Source organism: Mus musculus, chromosome 8 (genome assembly GCF_000001635.26).
Source record: "Mus musculus strain C57BL/6J chromosome 8, GRCm38.p6 C57BL/6J".
NCBI classification, from domain to species: Eukaryota; Metazoa; Chordata; class Mammalia; order Rodentia; family Muridae; genus Mus; species Mus musculus.
In genome coordinates, this window is record NC_000074.6 from 93,160,172 (window position 1) to 93,175,812 (window position 15,641).

General features: G+C 41.1%; 1 protein-coding gene across 1 annotated transcript in view; it reads right to left on the reverse strand.

The window, feature by feature from the left end:
- Positions 1-5,900: 5,900 nt before the first annotated feature.
- The window catches only part of Ces1d (carboxylesterase 1D), a 31,733-nt gene continuing 21,992 nt past the window's right edge, over positions 5,901-15,641 (reverse strand). The window contains exons 11-14 of the mRNA NM_053200.2: positions 14,860-15,007; positions 10,849-10,980; positions 9,550-9,622; positions 5,901-6,267 (exon numbers count right to left, since the gene is read on the reverse strand). Coding sequence (NP_444430.2) covers positions 6,084-6,267; positions 9,550-9,622; positions 10,849-10,980; positions 14,860-15,007 — 537 coding nt within the window. The 3' untranslated portion in view covers positions 5,901-6,083. The remainder of the gene's footprint in view (positions 6,268-9,549; positions 9,623-10,848; positions 10,981-14,859; positions 15,008-15,641) is intronic.

Genomic DNA, 15,641 nt, shown 5'->3' on the forward strand with positions numbered 1-15,641 from the left:
GTATTAATCTATTCAATATTAATGTTGAGACCTGAATTTTCTTTTGAGTACATATGGGTTATGACTGGTATGTTCCTTTTACTTTAACTAATCTTTACCTCTGTGTACATGTATTTACATTGCCTTAGAAGGTAACACTGATATACCTACAACACAGACACAGATGCACACACACTTACATGAGCATGCTTGTTTCAAAAATACTGTAAACAGTTTTCTTACATGCACTCTTGAGCTTTGTGAGGGGCATGACAGGTCTCCTAAGCAAATCCACCATGTCTTTAAAAACAACACTGGTCAGAGTGCACTGTGCATTTAAGGAAAGTGTGTTTGCCTATTCTGATGGCACCAAAATAAGAACCTGTCCTGCTCTTACTCACTAAGTTTTCTAGAGAAGCAGGAAAAAAATGAGGGAATAGGGAGACCAAGAGCCACCAGCAGTCAAGTACAAAAAACCTAAATTCGGACTCATTACACACTGTTGGATCACAAGAGTATATTAAGAATACCATTTGGGAAAGACTTAACATTTTCTTATTCTTAAATAACAAAACACCCAGTTTCCCCAATTTTATAATCATGCTGTTAGTTATGGTTTTTGAAGTTCATGCTCCACTGGATCTAACTAACTTAGCTGCTTCCCCATTCTTCCAGGTATGTTGTCACACACTAGAAGTAGCACATTCTCCAGCATGGCCTCCCCTACAGTGAGGGAAATCTCTCTCTCTCTCTCTCTCTCTCTCTCTCTCTCTCTCTCTCTCTCTCTTTCTCTCTCTCTCTCTCTGGATGTACTACCTTGTCTATTCATCAACACTGACTTTATGTTCAAAAACATCATGATAATATTTTCATCATCAAGCCTGACAGAAGCCCATTCATCACATAGGTTTTCTCCATAAGGTTCCTCACAGCCTGCTGTGCTTGGAGACACTGGATATGCCAGCATCACTATGTTTGAGAGCACCTTAAACAGAGAAGCAAACAAACAGACAGGCAGTCTCTTAGAAAGAAAATATCACAGGAGTAGCATTGGGTAGAACCCAAAGAGGGTACATATAAGGCTGCAAGGTCAGAGAAGGTAAAGTTTTATTCCAAATGAGAATGCTGGAGCCACATGAATCAAACTTCCTTTCGACTTTTCCCTGCTCTGTGCAGATGTAGTTAACCAAATAGAGGAGGTGATACCAAATATTACAAAATCAGCAAACAAACAGGAAATGTAATGCTCTCAATTCCCTAGCCAAAGGATATAGACTAGGAGATTAGATAAAAAAGAAATTGGGATTCACCTGTTTGTTGCCTCCAAGGAGTGCTTGTTACCATGGAGGACAAAGCCTAGGATCAAATGATGGAGAAGCCTTTTCAAGAAGGCAGAAATAGAAAGAAAGAAATTGTCTTTGTTCCCAATCTGACAGACTTTAAATTGATATTAGTCAGAAAGTCACAAAGAAGGTTACTTTGTATTGATTAAGGGAAAATTTCATCATGAAGATGTAACAATTGAAAACATTTATTCACCGAAATATCAGCACTACAAGTTTCAAAAAATAAAAAAAAGTATTTGTTAATAAATAGATTGAACCCAGGGGGAATTTTAGTGGGTGACATTGACACTTCACTGTCACCAATATATAGACTAACCTGACCAAAAACCAGAGAACCATCTGAGGTAAATAACATTAATATAAGTCAAATGGACCTAATATACTTCTGCAAAGCATCCTACCCAAACACTGCAGAGCCCAGAATCTTCTCAGCAGCTCATGAGACTTTCTTTGTAATAGAAAATATGGTTCCCAAAGCAGACTTCACAATGACTAAAACTGAAGCTTTTATTTTTTTTGGTATTATATTTAACAATGAAATGAACCTAGAAATCAACAGCAAAAGAAACAGGAAAACATAAGTAAACTCATGGATATTGAACAACACACCTTTTCTCCAACTCATGCTAGTGCTATACACACCACTCTACTACAAATTCCCTTAACCTTCCCACACTGATGTTCCCCCAACTCTGCTATACTTGTTCTTATTTGTATTTCTTCAAAGCCATAAAATACTAATTCTCTTGATTGTTGAGCTATTAGACCACTTCCTTTACCTTTCTGACTCCCCTTTTCCTGGCCCCAACATGGTTTATACAGAGCTCAACCAAAATGTAAGAAGCCATACATGACACACTCTATTGTCAGCTAGAACATAACTGTAGAGTCATGGCTCCTCCTACCCAGGACTACCAACAGGCAGAACATATTATACTAACCAGGGCACTGACCCTACCCTAAGGATCATTCCTGGTTATTGTCACTTATGTGAACACCTCTTCCTGGTGTAAGAGATCCTATAGACATAGTAATAGATCCCAAATTTGCTGGGTTTGCAGTTGCTTACTGTTGAACACTACAACCAAATGAAGGGGATCTAGGTTGGTCAACATATGGTTACTGACCTTATCATTCCTCATTACTAACTCCTGTGAAGCCTTATTGGGGGTGAAAGAGGCAAATGCTAGCTGCCCAGAGACATCTCTGGACATCCTTTTTAAGCAGGCCAAAGGGGTCCAGAAGCCTCTTTTTAACCTGGAAGATTACTTTGTTGAGATTGCCTCTGGAAAAAGCATCTCTCTGGGCCTTCTGTAGAATTTCTGCTTCCATGGGGTTGTACTTGATATGACTGAGTCTATGTTGAGGAGCTGGTATAATATGCCTGGTTATGATCTTTCACCATGTCTGCTGGATTAAAACACTGACTTGGTTTTCCTGATTAGAATTAGGTTAGGTTGTCTAGCATCTACCTGGCTCCATTCCCCAAATCCTACAACGATAGCATCCTCCAGCCATTCTTGAAGGCAATTATCAGAGGCTATATGTACCTGTAATAATTTTATTGTTCATCATCACAATCATTAATACTGAACCAAGTGGAGCCAGCATGGTGAATTTCACAGGGTGATTTTTTTTTTCTTATAAGAATTCCTACCCTGGTTCATATATTCATAGATGAATCAAATTTTCATAAAAGAATCTACAAATCTGTATGGACATCAGGATGGTAATTGTACCTTGACAATCATTTGATAGGAGTCACAGAGTGAGAAGGAATAACTGCTGCAGACTGGACTCAGTTGGCCCCTCAACCTGGGACAAATGTGGAGCATTCATGCTATAGGATGCCACGGCTCCAGGAGACTAAGTTTCTCTGAAACATTTTGATTCAGGACCGCATCCAAGGTTTTGGGCCAGCCACACACCTTTTACTAGAGTGGATGTGGCAAATAACAAGAGCTCCTTCCTAGAATTTTATGTTTAAAAAAGGGGGGTGAGTGGTGAGTGGGCATTTATTGAACATGCCCTTTTGTACCTCAAAGTTCATGAATCACTATTTGTTGAACTCTGTCCATTTGAAAAGGTTGCTGATCTCTTGTTTGAAAATTGTACCAATCCATTGAAACTGAGCCCAGTCCACCCATGAGCAGAGATCTCAAGATCTTGTCCTTCAATGGCTGGTGTTGCTCAAAGGGCATGGTATTTCCATGGGTTACCATGCACATGGGATTTGCAGTCCATGTGGACACTGGATCCTCCCAGGATGATCTTGGATGACTCCACTGCCTTGGATGTAGTCTTTTCTTCTTCCTGCCAGATAATCGTGTTGTCCACTCATCAGTTAAAGTCCTTGACTAGTCCTTTTGACATGGCCACAGAGGGGTCAGCATGAGCAACAGTCTTGGCAATGTTGGACTTGCTGGTGGTGGCTGTTCCATAATGTATACACAGGTGGTGTTTCTTCTTCTGGAGCCCTACTGACACCATCCTACCAAGATGCTGGGCTGTAGCCACTCAGCTAGAAGAGTCCAGTGAAGATCCCCTCACTTGTCATTTTAGACCCATATCATGACTAACCACTAATATTTAATCTGATTTGATATCAATGACAGCATTACAAATGATGTTGTTCTAGTATTCCCCTGCCTTCTAGATGCTCTAAGTTGTTTTCAGGACATACAGCCTGCCCTGCTCTCCTTTCCCTAGGAGCAAATCATTTATCCCTTAATGATTTGCTCACTTGTTCACTTGGACTGGCCCCATGAGAGTGGATAATGAAAATGTGGTATATATACACATTGTATATATGGACTGTTCTTCATTTTTGAGAATAAAATTTTGTGTTTACAAAAAGATAGATAAATGGAACTGGAGAACAACAAATGAAGCTAAATAAGGCAGATGCAGAAAGACAATGATCAAAGGTTGAAACATCGTTTATGGTTGGCTTGAGCTTTCAGTACCCATCTTTGAACCATCACACTGTAACTTCACACTACAATATAAGCTACATAAAATTTGAAATAAAATAGCACACTTTAATTCTGCCTCACACCTTTGAAATTGCTTTTTCTTGCTTTCTTGACTCCAGAGAGTTCTCCCACACTGGCACACCCATTAGCTGACTTCTGTTAGTTGATACAGGACATCTACTGACTCAATGCTAATGAGGAGTGGGTTACGTAGTCATTGTCCTGTCTTAATCTTAGAACCCTGGGTGGGTAAGATGAAGTCTTTTCGCTGACCCTGTTTCTCAGCAGCAATAATGATGACTTAGGTCCAGTACTATTTGTTCTATTCATGCAATGGGTTACAGAACTTTACAACTTTTTCCTTTGGCTGCAATAAGCCTTCATCTGGTATCTAAAGATTCCCCCATGTGGGCAGAGTATAGTTCCCTTATGGAAATGGAGTAGTGGTGTGCTTTATGCATTCCTAGAGAAAAATTTATCCCAGTATTGCAACATGTCCACAGACTTATTCATAAGCACCTGGAGGACATCTACAGAGGAGTCTGGAATGGGTGTAAGCCTCTTCTTGGGTCTGTGGTTCTCAATTAATTTTGTATTTTTATTTAGACCACACATTGCCTTTAGCACTTAGAAAACTCTGGTCATTCTCATTTCATTTATGAGAATATCTCTCTGGAAAGGAAAGGTGAGACATGTTCACATCTGCTGTGAAGTAGTGTCTCCTGAGCATAACAGCCTTTTAATGAGAAAGGTTAAGAGAATCTGTAAAAGATTCCTCGAGACCCTATAAAGAGATTAAGGCATTGCAGAGGGTTACTAGATGATCATTTGAAAGTCCAACCACTCTCTGTATCCTCATACAGTTTCTGTGAAATTCTGCCAGAGGTGTACTGGGTTCTTGGAGGTGATAGATTATGCATACGGTAGACAGTTAACCAAAGAAGGGATTACATCTATGCATCTATGGGGAAGTCTTCACTGGGAAAGGTTGTTTTTGTTGTTGTTTGGGGTTTTTGTTGTTGTTTGGTTGTTTCTTTAATTTTTTTATGGTTCCTCTCTCTTCGTCTATCCCTCTCTGAGGCACATAGACTAATTTTGAGCCAAAGGCATTGCATTAGTTAGGTTTCTATTGGTACAATAAAGATCATAACTAAAAAGAATTTGCAGAGGAAAAGGTTTATTTGACTATGCATGCTGAGTCATAGTTCCCTAAGGGAAGCCAAGGCAAGAACTCATGGTAGGAACCTGAAAGGAGAAACTGAGTCAGAGGCCATGAAGGACTGCTGCTTCCGGGGTTGCTACCCATGGGTTGCTCAGGTTGCTTTCTTATACAACCCAGGACCCCAGCCCCAGGGTAGCACCACCCAAAGAGGGCTGGGCCCTCCTACATCAATCATTGATCAAGAAAATGCCCTCCAAACTTGCCCACAGACAATCTGATGGAGGCATTTTCTCAAGCTTCACTGCACACACATGAACATACACAAAACAAAGAAACAAGCAAGCAAATGAATGAATGAATGAATGAATGAATGAAGAAAAACAAAAAGGAAAAAAAACAACAACTAAAACCTGCCAAGACAGACATTGACCCAATTCTGATTTTCAAAACATTATTTTATTTTTACAAGTTGAAGGAGATAAATATTTCCTTTTTAATGCATTTGTATAAAATACCATATAATGTTATAGCTTCAAAGATAAGTGTTATTTTTCTACAAAAATCTTCTGTGGAATAATACTCCTTTGACTCCAGGTTCTTAAGCACAGCTGACCCTCCTGATCAGAGCTCAACATGTTCCCTGTGGGATGGCCTCTGGGCTGACTCCTTGGCCCTGAGCTCAGCCCAAAAACTCACTTCTTTGTCCTTCAGCCTCTGGGCTGCCTGAGTTGAGGCACCAATCTTCAGATACCCTTCCTTCTGGTCATATTCTGGCCAGTGGGGCAGCCCTCCACCATTGGGGTTCCTGTGAACAGAATTAAAAGAAAAAAAGAAAAGAATTCATCAAAGCAACTGTGCTGTCCCCATGGTGCTCTGAGATATTTTTCAAGGAGACCTTGGCGGATCTCTGCCAAGAAGCTACCTTCCACAGCCATGCCAGTTCCTTAACTCCTAGGGCAGCCTGCTCATGTTTAGAAAGTTCTATGTTCTTTAGATCTTAGCTCTCCTCCAAAGCCTCAGGTGTTGAAAGCTGAAGCTCAGGTTACACTTATGTTAGGGCTCATGGAGGCCTCAGGAGGTGGCACCTACTTGGGAGTATCTGGTCACTGAGGGTCGGCTTTGCACCATGTTGGGACTTCAGTCCTTTATCTCAGTGCTTCCTGACTGCACACACATGTACACACACACACATGAACACACACAAAAGAAGCAAGCAAACAAAACAAAACAACTACATCAGTTTCCTGAGTACCAAGAGACCAGATGCCACCTAAAGTCACCACAGTCCACTGTCATAGGCTCAAAGTGAAAATTTCAAGAGAAAGTCAGAGCCAAAATCAAACCTTCATCATTTAAGTTGATAAACTTTGGAAATGTTGTCTCAATAATTGAAAGATGATAACACATGGAATTACTACTACTATTACTAAAAAGTAGATCTTGCTGAGATTAACACCCCTCCCCCTCATGTGGTTCTGATAAACTTTTTTTTTTTTTTTTTTTTTTTACTGGTATGTGAAGGAGTTTGGGAATGTTTGGAGTGTGCCATATAGAGTGAAGAATGCAGTAAGGGAGGTTTATGGGGATTCTAGAAGGTTCTAATAGGGAAGAAAGGTAGAGAAACCAAGTTCATGATGGCTCCATAGAGAAGGATATCTGGACTAGAGGCCACTTATGCTCCATTCTCACAACAGATTTGTCTGTTTTTGTCCATTCTGATATCATATGGGGTACAGAGTTAAAGAGTATTCGATGGTGGAGGGCATTCAAAGGTACAAGAGCATCTAGGTAGTACAGCAAGGTTTGTTTTGTCCTTAATTATATTTGTGGTGTGACTCATAGGCAAAAACAACAGGAAGAATAGAAAAACTCAATCTTGCCAAATAACAAAAACAAAACCCAAACACCCCCCCCACACACACACACACAAAACCCTGTCACCACCCCCACCACCATAGCCAAGGACTATGATTAAGGCTGAGTAGAAGCAGAGTACCCTTGTTGAGGAGATTGCTTCATTGAGAAGCCAGAGTTGCATGCACCAGATCAAAATGAAAACAGAAAATTGGACATAGTACTACTGGAAGATCCAGCAATACCACTCCTGGGCATATACCCAGAAGATGCTCCAACTTGTATTAAGGACACAGGCTACACTATGTTCATAGCAGCCTTATTTATAATAGCCAGAAGCTGGAAAGAACCCAGATGTCCCTCAACAAAGGAATGGATACAGAAAATGTGGTACATTTACACAATGGAGTACTACTCAGCTATTAAAAACAATGAATTTATGAAACTCTTAGGCAAATGGATGGATCTGGAGGATATCATCCTGAGATATCATCCTGAGTGAGGTAACCCAATCACAAAAGAACACACATGACATGTACTCACTGATAAGTGGATATTGGCCCAGAAACTCAGAATACTCAAAATACAATTTGCAAAACACGTGAAACTCAAGAAGGAAGACCAAAATGTGGATACTTTGATCCTTCTCAGAAGGGGAAACAAAATATCCATGGAAGGAGTTATAGAGACAAAGTTCAGAGCAGAGCCTGAAGGAATGACCATCCAGAGACTGCCCCACCTGGGTATCCATCCCATAAACAACCACCAAACCCAGACACTATTGCAGATGCCAACAAGATTTTGCTGACAGGAACCTGATATAGCTGTCTTCTTTGAGGCTGGCAAATACAGTTCCTGGCAAATACAGAAGTGGATGCTCACAGTCATCCATTGGACGGAGAACAGAGTCCCCAATGAAGAAGCTAGAGAAGTACCTAAGGAGCTGAAGGGGTCTGCAGCCCTATAGGAGGAACAACAATACAAACTATCCAGTACCCCCCAGAGCTACCTGGTACTAAACCACCAATCAAAGAAAACACATGGTGGGACTCGTGTCTCTAGCTGCATATGTAGCAGAGGATGGCCTAGTCGGCCGTCAATGGGAGGAGAGGCCCTTGGTCTTGCAGAAGATTCTATGCCCAAGTATAGGGGAATGCCAGGGTCAGGAAGTGGGAGTGGGTGGGTTGGCGAGCAGTGTGAGGGGGGAGGGTATAGAGAATTTTCAGAGAGGAAACTAGGAAAGGAGATAGCATTTGATGTGTAAATAAAGAAAATATCTAATAAAGAAAACAAAAAATCTATGTAAAAATAAATAAAAAAATAAAAAATAAAAATGAAAGCTGCTCCCAGGACTTCTTAGGAGCTGTCTCTAGTTTCACCTTTATCCTTATTCTTCTTTACCCACCTTTGCCCCGACTTTCTTTTTGTCAAAATGCAAGTGCAATGAGGTCCTCAAGGTTTATGCTTAGATTGCAAAAGAAAGATTTGAAGTCCCTGTTGACAGCATTAAAAATGCATGATGCTTAAAGCTTTGAGAATAATGTTGATGAGACTCTAAATAGAGAGTCTAATGAGTTAGAAGAGACAGGATTTGAACCTTCTACCTAGGTTCAAATTAAACTATGACCACAATCAACCCCAGAGAGGCTGTGGGAGCCAAAGGCTTTGGGGAAAGGGCTTCCTAAGTCTTTCAGAACTCACACTAACTAAAAGATTTCTGGATTCTGAACATGGAGCCTCAGAGATTAATATTAGCCCTATTGGACTTGATCCTCAGCTGAGAGTGCTCCTGGGACATGGTAGGAACTCTAAAGGTAGGCTTAGTTGGAAGGAGCACATCCTAAGGGACATGACCCTGATAAGTATGTTAAGACCCTCAACTTTTCTTCTATCTCCACTCTTTGACTGCCAGTGAGATGGAGAGACAAAGAGATCTAGCCATCACATTATCCTACCATGTTCTACACTGACAAACAACTTGGGCAAGCAGGTCAAATGACTGAGAATTGAACCCTCTGAGTTTCTGAGCCAAAATTCACATCCCATTCTTTATGCTGAATTATCTCAAAAGCTCCATCAAAGCTCTAAATCAGATTACTCTAGCCTTCGTTGTTGGAGTGCTGTGGTCACAGAGACAGGAGGTTGGCCACTCAAACCTGAGAAGACACTCCTCTTCAAAAAGTACAACTACACCACACCTCCAGATCTGTCCCTTCTTTGTCACAAGACTCACCCATTCCGAGCAAAGTTGGCCCAGAATTTCATCACCATCTTGCTGAGGTTGGTCTCCTCTTCTGAGGCACCATCTGTATGGAGAAGAAGGAGTAAGCTTCAGATACTTGCCAAGTGGCTTTGTTTGGCTTTATTTATTTGTTTAGCAGTCACATAGCAGGAGTGATGATTCTGATCATGGTCATCATCCTAGGAGCTTCTTAGAAGTTAGACCTTCTTAGAGTCTTGACCTTTTCTACATCTTACTATTTCTAAAAATTATTTTTTATTTTTTATTTTTATTATTTTGCTACAAACTGCAAAAGGACTTTTATTTCAAGAGCGCTCTCGGGCCCACAGTCATACACCATGCAGGGGTAGAGGACCGTGGTGCCCCGAGTAGCTGGGTAAGGGGGTATTTAAAGGAAGAAACCACAACTCAAGGAGGTGGGGAGGGCGTTGTTGGAAAATACCAAAAATACCAGTTAAGAGTCACGAGGAAGTGGAAAGTCAAGACAGTTTTCTAGGAGCCTCTAACAATAGCACCTTTGCATAGCGGGTTCCACACATCTTACTATTTTTAAAACCTACCTTTTAAGAACACACTGACTGATAGTCTAAACTTCAAGTTAAGAATAGATTACCACATACTGGCTTCCTTTGTCACCCATGCTCACATGCTTGACCTGAACTATGAGTTTCCTCAGTCTTTGTAGGGTTGCTAGCTCTTGGGTCTTTTCTTAATCTCTCTCTTTCTCCAAAGTTCCTAAGACATCACCAACCAGGGAGAGGCCCAGAGATACTTATTTCATGGGAAACATGAGTTAGATTGCTAATTACACATAACTACTGGAAAGCAGTGTACTGAAGACAGTGGTGAAAGCTTCCCTAAGTATCATGTTACAAAAGATGGCAAATATGTGACCCAGATATATAGACAGACACATGGGTAAAATATGATAGGCTTTGTCCAGGGTTAGAAATGAACTGTTTCTTCACTCAAATCCTAGCAATGCTCTTATGGGAAGAAAGTCTATCAGTGTCACGCTTCCCCCAAAGTAAAGCCTGTGGCTGGCCTATCATCTCTCTTACTGGCACTACAGGTCATGATTCTGAGAGTAACTGTGTCTGGGGACACATGAACACAAGCTTCCTTCATGTGTGTGAAAGCTCAGGACTGACTCCTGGTATAGCTCAACCCAGCTACAGAGTGGCTGGAAAGCTAACTGGGAAGGAAAGGAGAAACCTGTACAGGTCGTCAAGCCAGGACTCAAATTCAGGCCTCCTAATGCCCAGGCCTCTGACAGCAAAGAAACATTACCTTTTAAAAATGGAGATCCAAATACTGAGAAGATCTCATCACCATGGTCTCCTATTACTGCCTTGGGTCTCATGGCCGATACAAAGCTTGGGCGATACTCAAACTCATACATATAGGTGGAGGCTCCAGCATCTGCGGAGACAGGGATTCATGCAGAGTTCACAATGTCCTTTCCACGGCTCCAGTGTTCTCTTGCTCACAGAACACTAGAGCTGCCAACTACTGATTCTTATGGACAATCCCATGTTTCCACCCCCAACCTTGGAACCTCAGAACTTTGCATAACTCACAACAGGGGATAGATAGTGCCTACCATAGGGTAACTCAGAGAGAAAATTTCAGGCTCCAGAGTAGCAAATTGGGGAGATTTTACAGCCTTGCCCCTTTGAAGATAGTAAGAGATAAACACACATACACACAAGGAAAAAATGCTTAACTTTGTATTCTCACACATTTTTAATAATGGCAAGTATATTTCATACACTACTATCATTGTTTCACATTATGAGTTACTCATTCACAAGTTAAAACATTATTTATTACTATTAAGTTATGTGAGTATGATGCATCATGTTGGTGTATTCTGTGACGCTGTCTATGTGGTCAGTGGACAACATTTTGGAGTCAGTTCTCCCCTTTTATCTTCACAGGGGTTCTGGGATCTAAACTCAGGTTATGGTCATTGTGTGCCAAGTTCTTTGTCCACTGAGTCTCAAAGGTTTTAAATAACATATGCCATGCCTCCATAGGATGAAGAATAATCTGTCCAATTGTGTCTCAGACTGACCACAGAGTCAGTCCCATGACCTTAATTCACCTAAGAAGCAGATCTTCAAGGTCAAATAGGCATGCCCCTCCCACTCAATCATGTTAGCAAGGAATGCAGGCCTCAGCTATGTAGAACTTTGTGAATGAGGCAATATGTTTTACACAGTATACTGCTCAAGGTTTTTTTTCTCTCCCTGAAGGCCTGATGTTTACAAAATTTCTTATCACAATTGCAAATATTTTCATAATTTAAGCTGCTGTCATCAGGACACACATCTGAATGGGAGGACTTGCAGAAGGGAAGTAAATAGAAGGAGACAGGAGGTTTATTTTAAGAGATTAGAGCTGAAAATGCTCCCAGCCTGGGCTAGGTTCCCAGCATTAGGTCAGGAGGCATAGCAGCCTCCCCTTGATTGCAGCCAGGAAACAAAGCACTCACAATATTAATCACCAAGGAGAGTGGGGGAAACCCCAGGAGCATCAGAGAGAAGAGCTTCACAATCACGGAAGGACCAAACCTACATCCAGTGTCTCAGAGGAAATCTCATGGGCATGGAGATCAGGGTGATACAGGCATTGTGCTGGAGGAGAGTAAGCCCCAGCCTCAAGCACTGTGCTTAGGACAGGGGCCCCTCAGAAGTGAGGGAGATGTAGCAGCTCTCCCAGTCAGAAGCCATGGATCTCACTGCCCCTGGACCTGCCTCACAGGAATGGCTAAAGCAGGTTTCTTAAACTAAAGTTCCAAGATAGCAATAAATAACAGGAAACATCAAAGCCATATGGGTAAAGAGAGCAACAAGCAGGACACACTAGGATTCTAGTGATGATACAGACAAAATTTTATCTTTTCCATTGTGAGGAGTCAACAGAAAATTACTGCTAATAATTATAAGTGGATCAACCAACTAGACTTAACAATAAACTGCCACCCAAATAATGTAAATTCTGATATGAAGCATACACAAATCACGTGTGTCTGTCTGTCTGTGTGTCTGTCAGCATGTGTGTGTGTGTGTGTGTGTGTGTGTGTGTGTGTGTCTGTGTCTGTGTCTGTGTCTGTGTTTTTAGGGGCAAAAATATAGAGCTCTTACCCAGAATCAGTGTTACACCACTAATAGCTTAATATAGTCTGGTGGAAGAAGATACACAAAAGACTAAGGATAGACAGGAAACAAAACCACTTAATAGAAATACAATATTAATACAGAAAAGATTCAAGACATGCCCTTACATAACAGCAGGAAACCCCAAGAGAAGGAACCAAGAAAGGAGGGACATGTCCACAAACCAACCAAACAGCAACTCTAAAGCAGTTCTTGTAAGCCCTTGCTATCAAATGATATCTTCTGAAATACAAGAGACAGTCAGCAAGCACGTTTAAACAGCCCAAGTGCCGGTTCCCACAACTCCCTTACCTTTAAAGAGGTACATAGATTAGAAAGAAACGAATGAAAACAGGTATCACATACAAAATAAAAATAGAGAGAAATGGTAGCTGCTGTCATATCAGACAGAAAGTTGACCTCAAGCAGTTCAAGAATCTGGACCTGGTAGCTCACACCTGTAATCCCAGTACTTGGTAGTTTGAGGCAGGAGGATTGCTATAAATCTGAGGTTAGTTCTAAAACAAGAAGTTTTAGTATAGTCTGGGTTACAGAATGAGAACTTCCGTGGGGTTGGGGAGTGGAAGGGAAACACAAATAGAGATAGATTCAGAGCATAGGGTCAAATCACTCACCCCACACCAATGGCAGACACACACAACACACAACAATGGTAAACTCAGATACAATATCAGAACCATTAGATAAACAAAACAAACAATAGAGGCCCTGAAGGGAGATACAGTGCACACTAGACTCTAATCAGCTGGGATATACTTCTCAGTGATGCCTCCTGGTCTTGAAACATTATGTACAACTAAAGAGCTCTCCCATCTGTGCCTACTCAGTCTGCAGGCTGAGCTGGTCACACGAAGAAGGATGATGTCTATCTTGATGTACTATCCTGGGGGCAGCAAAAAAGATAGATCCTGTCTTCTTACACCATCTGCTAGTGATGTCTTTTTGTTTGGATAATAAGGAGCACTGATGTTATTTTCAAGGGTGTATACTGGTGCCTCTCATTGCTGTTTCTGTGGTGGTATTTTGCTTCCTCTTTGCTGACCGCACTACTACCATTTTGTTCCAGTGGTCTCTTCAATGTGTTCATCCTTCTCTATAGTCTGAAGTAGTCCTTAATGTGCCCTTTGAAGAGGTATCTTAGTGCTCATATCTCAGTGCCTGCCTCTGTAATGGAAAGTTTTGGGTTCCCCATTAGCTGTAACAGATACTTTGTTGAGTTCACAGCTGTGGTCTTTCAGAACCAGACATCCATCTTTCTGATCTTTTCTGGATTGAACAGATTCTGTTAAATAATCAACTATAACTCCAAATGGCCTTCCTTTATGCACGACTTGACATTCTCTCTTACATCATCCAATATCATTTTTGTTGTGTGTGTGTGTGTTTTTTTTTTAGCACGTCAATTATAACATGACATGGAGAGTTCTTTTGCTTACCCCTGTTGGGTGTATCCTTATTTTCTAAAGATGGATGTCTGGTTCTGAAAGAATGAGACCACAACATACCAAAGCCTGCTTGATAAAGTACAGACAGTCCTAAGAGAACAGTTCTTTAGCTCTAAGTGCCTACAGTAAAAATCAGAGAGGAACTGTCAAGACAGGCCAGCAGGTAATGATACTTGAAGCACAGAACAAATGATCTGAGCTCAACTTCCAGAACTCATGCAAAGGTGGAAGGAGAGAAGCAATTCCTTGTCCTTTGACCTATATAAGCACATCATGGGACCTGTAAGATACGGCTCCTGGTGGGTAAATACACATCAGCCTTGCTTTTCAGGAAAAGGAGCCTAAGGTGCTCCATCCAGTTCTCTAGAGCTCTCCAGTTGCAGCTAAGATGGACATGTGCTGGGCAGCTCTCCAGATTGGGGTCTGTATTTTCTCTCTGTCACCTTGCCTCCCAATGGTGTTTTCTGGGAATGCCTGTTAAATTAAAATGCATGTGGGCCTTTTCCTTAGATCCTTACTAGCAGAAAAGGCAAAACAGCACTGCTGGCTATACGGAATCAACTTTTGGGGCCTGATCTCAATAGCTTTCATATCTACCTATGCCAAGAGGTAGGCAGGTCAGAGACCTAGAAGTTGAAATTGTATCCATCTCCCATCTGACACCCGAAACTCACCTCTGTGACTTCGAGACACAATCACTGATGGGACACCAAATACCACATCAGCCATCAAGTCCTGGAACAGGTCTTTCTTTTTGGTGAGGTCATCTGTCCCTCCTAAATACTTCTCAGCGACCACTGGAATCATATTCTCAGAGATTTTCTGAAATGGATCAGAAAGTGACTATCTAGCTGGGTGAGGGATGGGGTTTCTGCAGCCAGTTAAGAAGGATTTATTAATCCTAAACTACCTCAGTGGTCACCACATCCTCCAGGTGTTGCTCATGGAAGGTCTGAAATAAACTCTTTAGCTTCACCTTCTTTTAATGCTGATGTTAATTAATTGCTATTTGAGTTCAGGTATCTATGCTGTGTACTATTATTGTGTCACTGGCATTGGTGGAAGAGATCCACATGCCTGAAGACCTGATATATTAAAAAAACTGTTCTTCAGTGGACATTGTTTTCAGCTGTTCCTACAGGAGAATGTGGCTTGCTTTTATTATTGTTATTATTATTATTATTATTATTATTATTATTATTATTATTATCTCACCCCTGATCCTCTTGAGAAAAGTAATTTATTGCTATTTTCTCACTTCTCTGGGGAAAACACACAATTTATATCCACACAATGAAGTTCAGAATTAACCTTTCTTGAAAAATGAAACGAAGAAAGACATGGGTCATATGATTTGCTAGTTAGTAATTTTTTCTTTAAATTTACAAAGCTTAGAATATCTATGAACCTATAGATATTCCAGGCTCTTCCCACCTCTGTATGTCATAAAAACAAA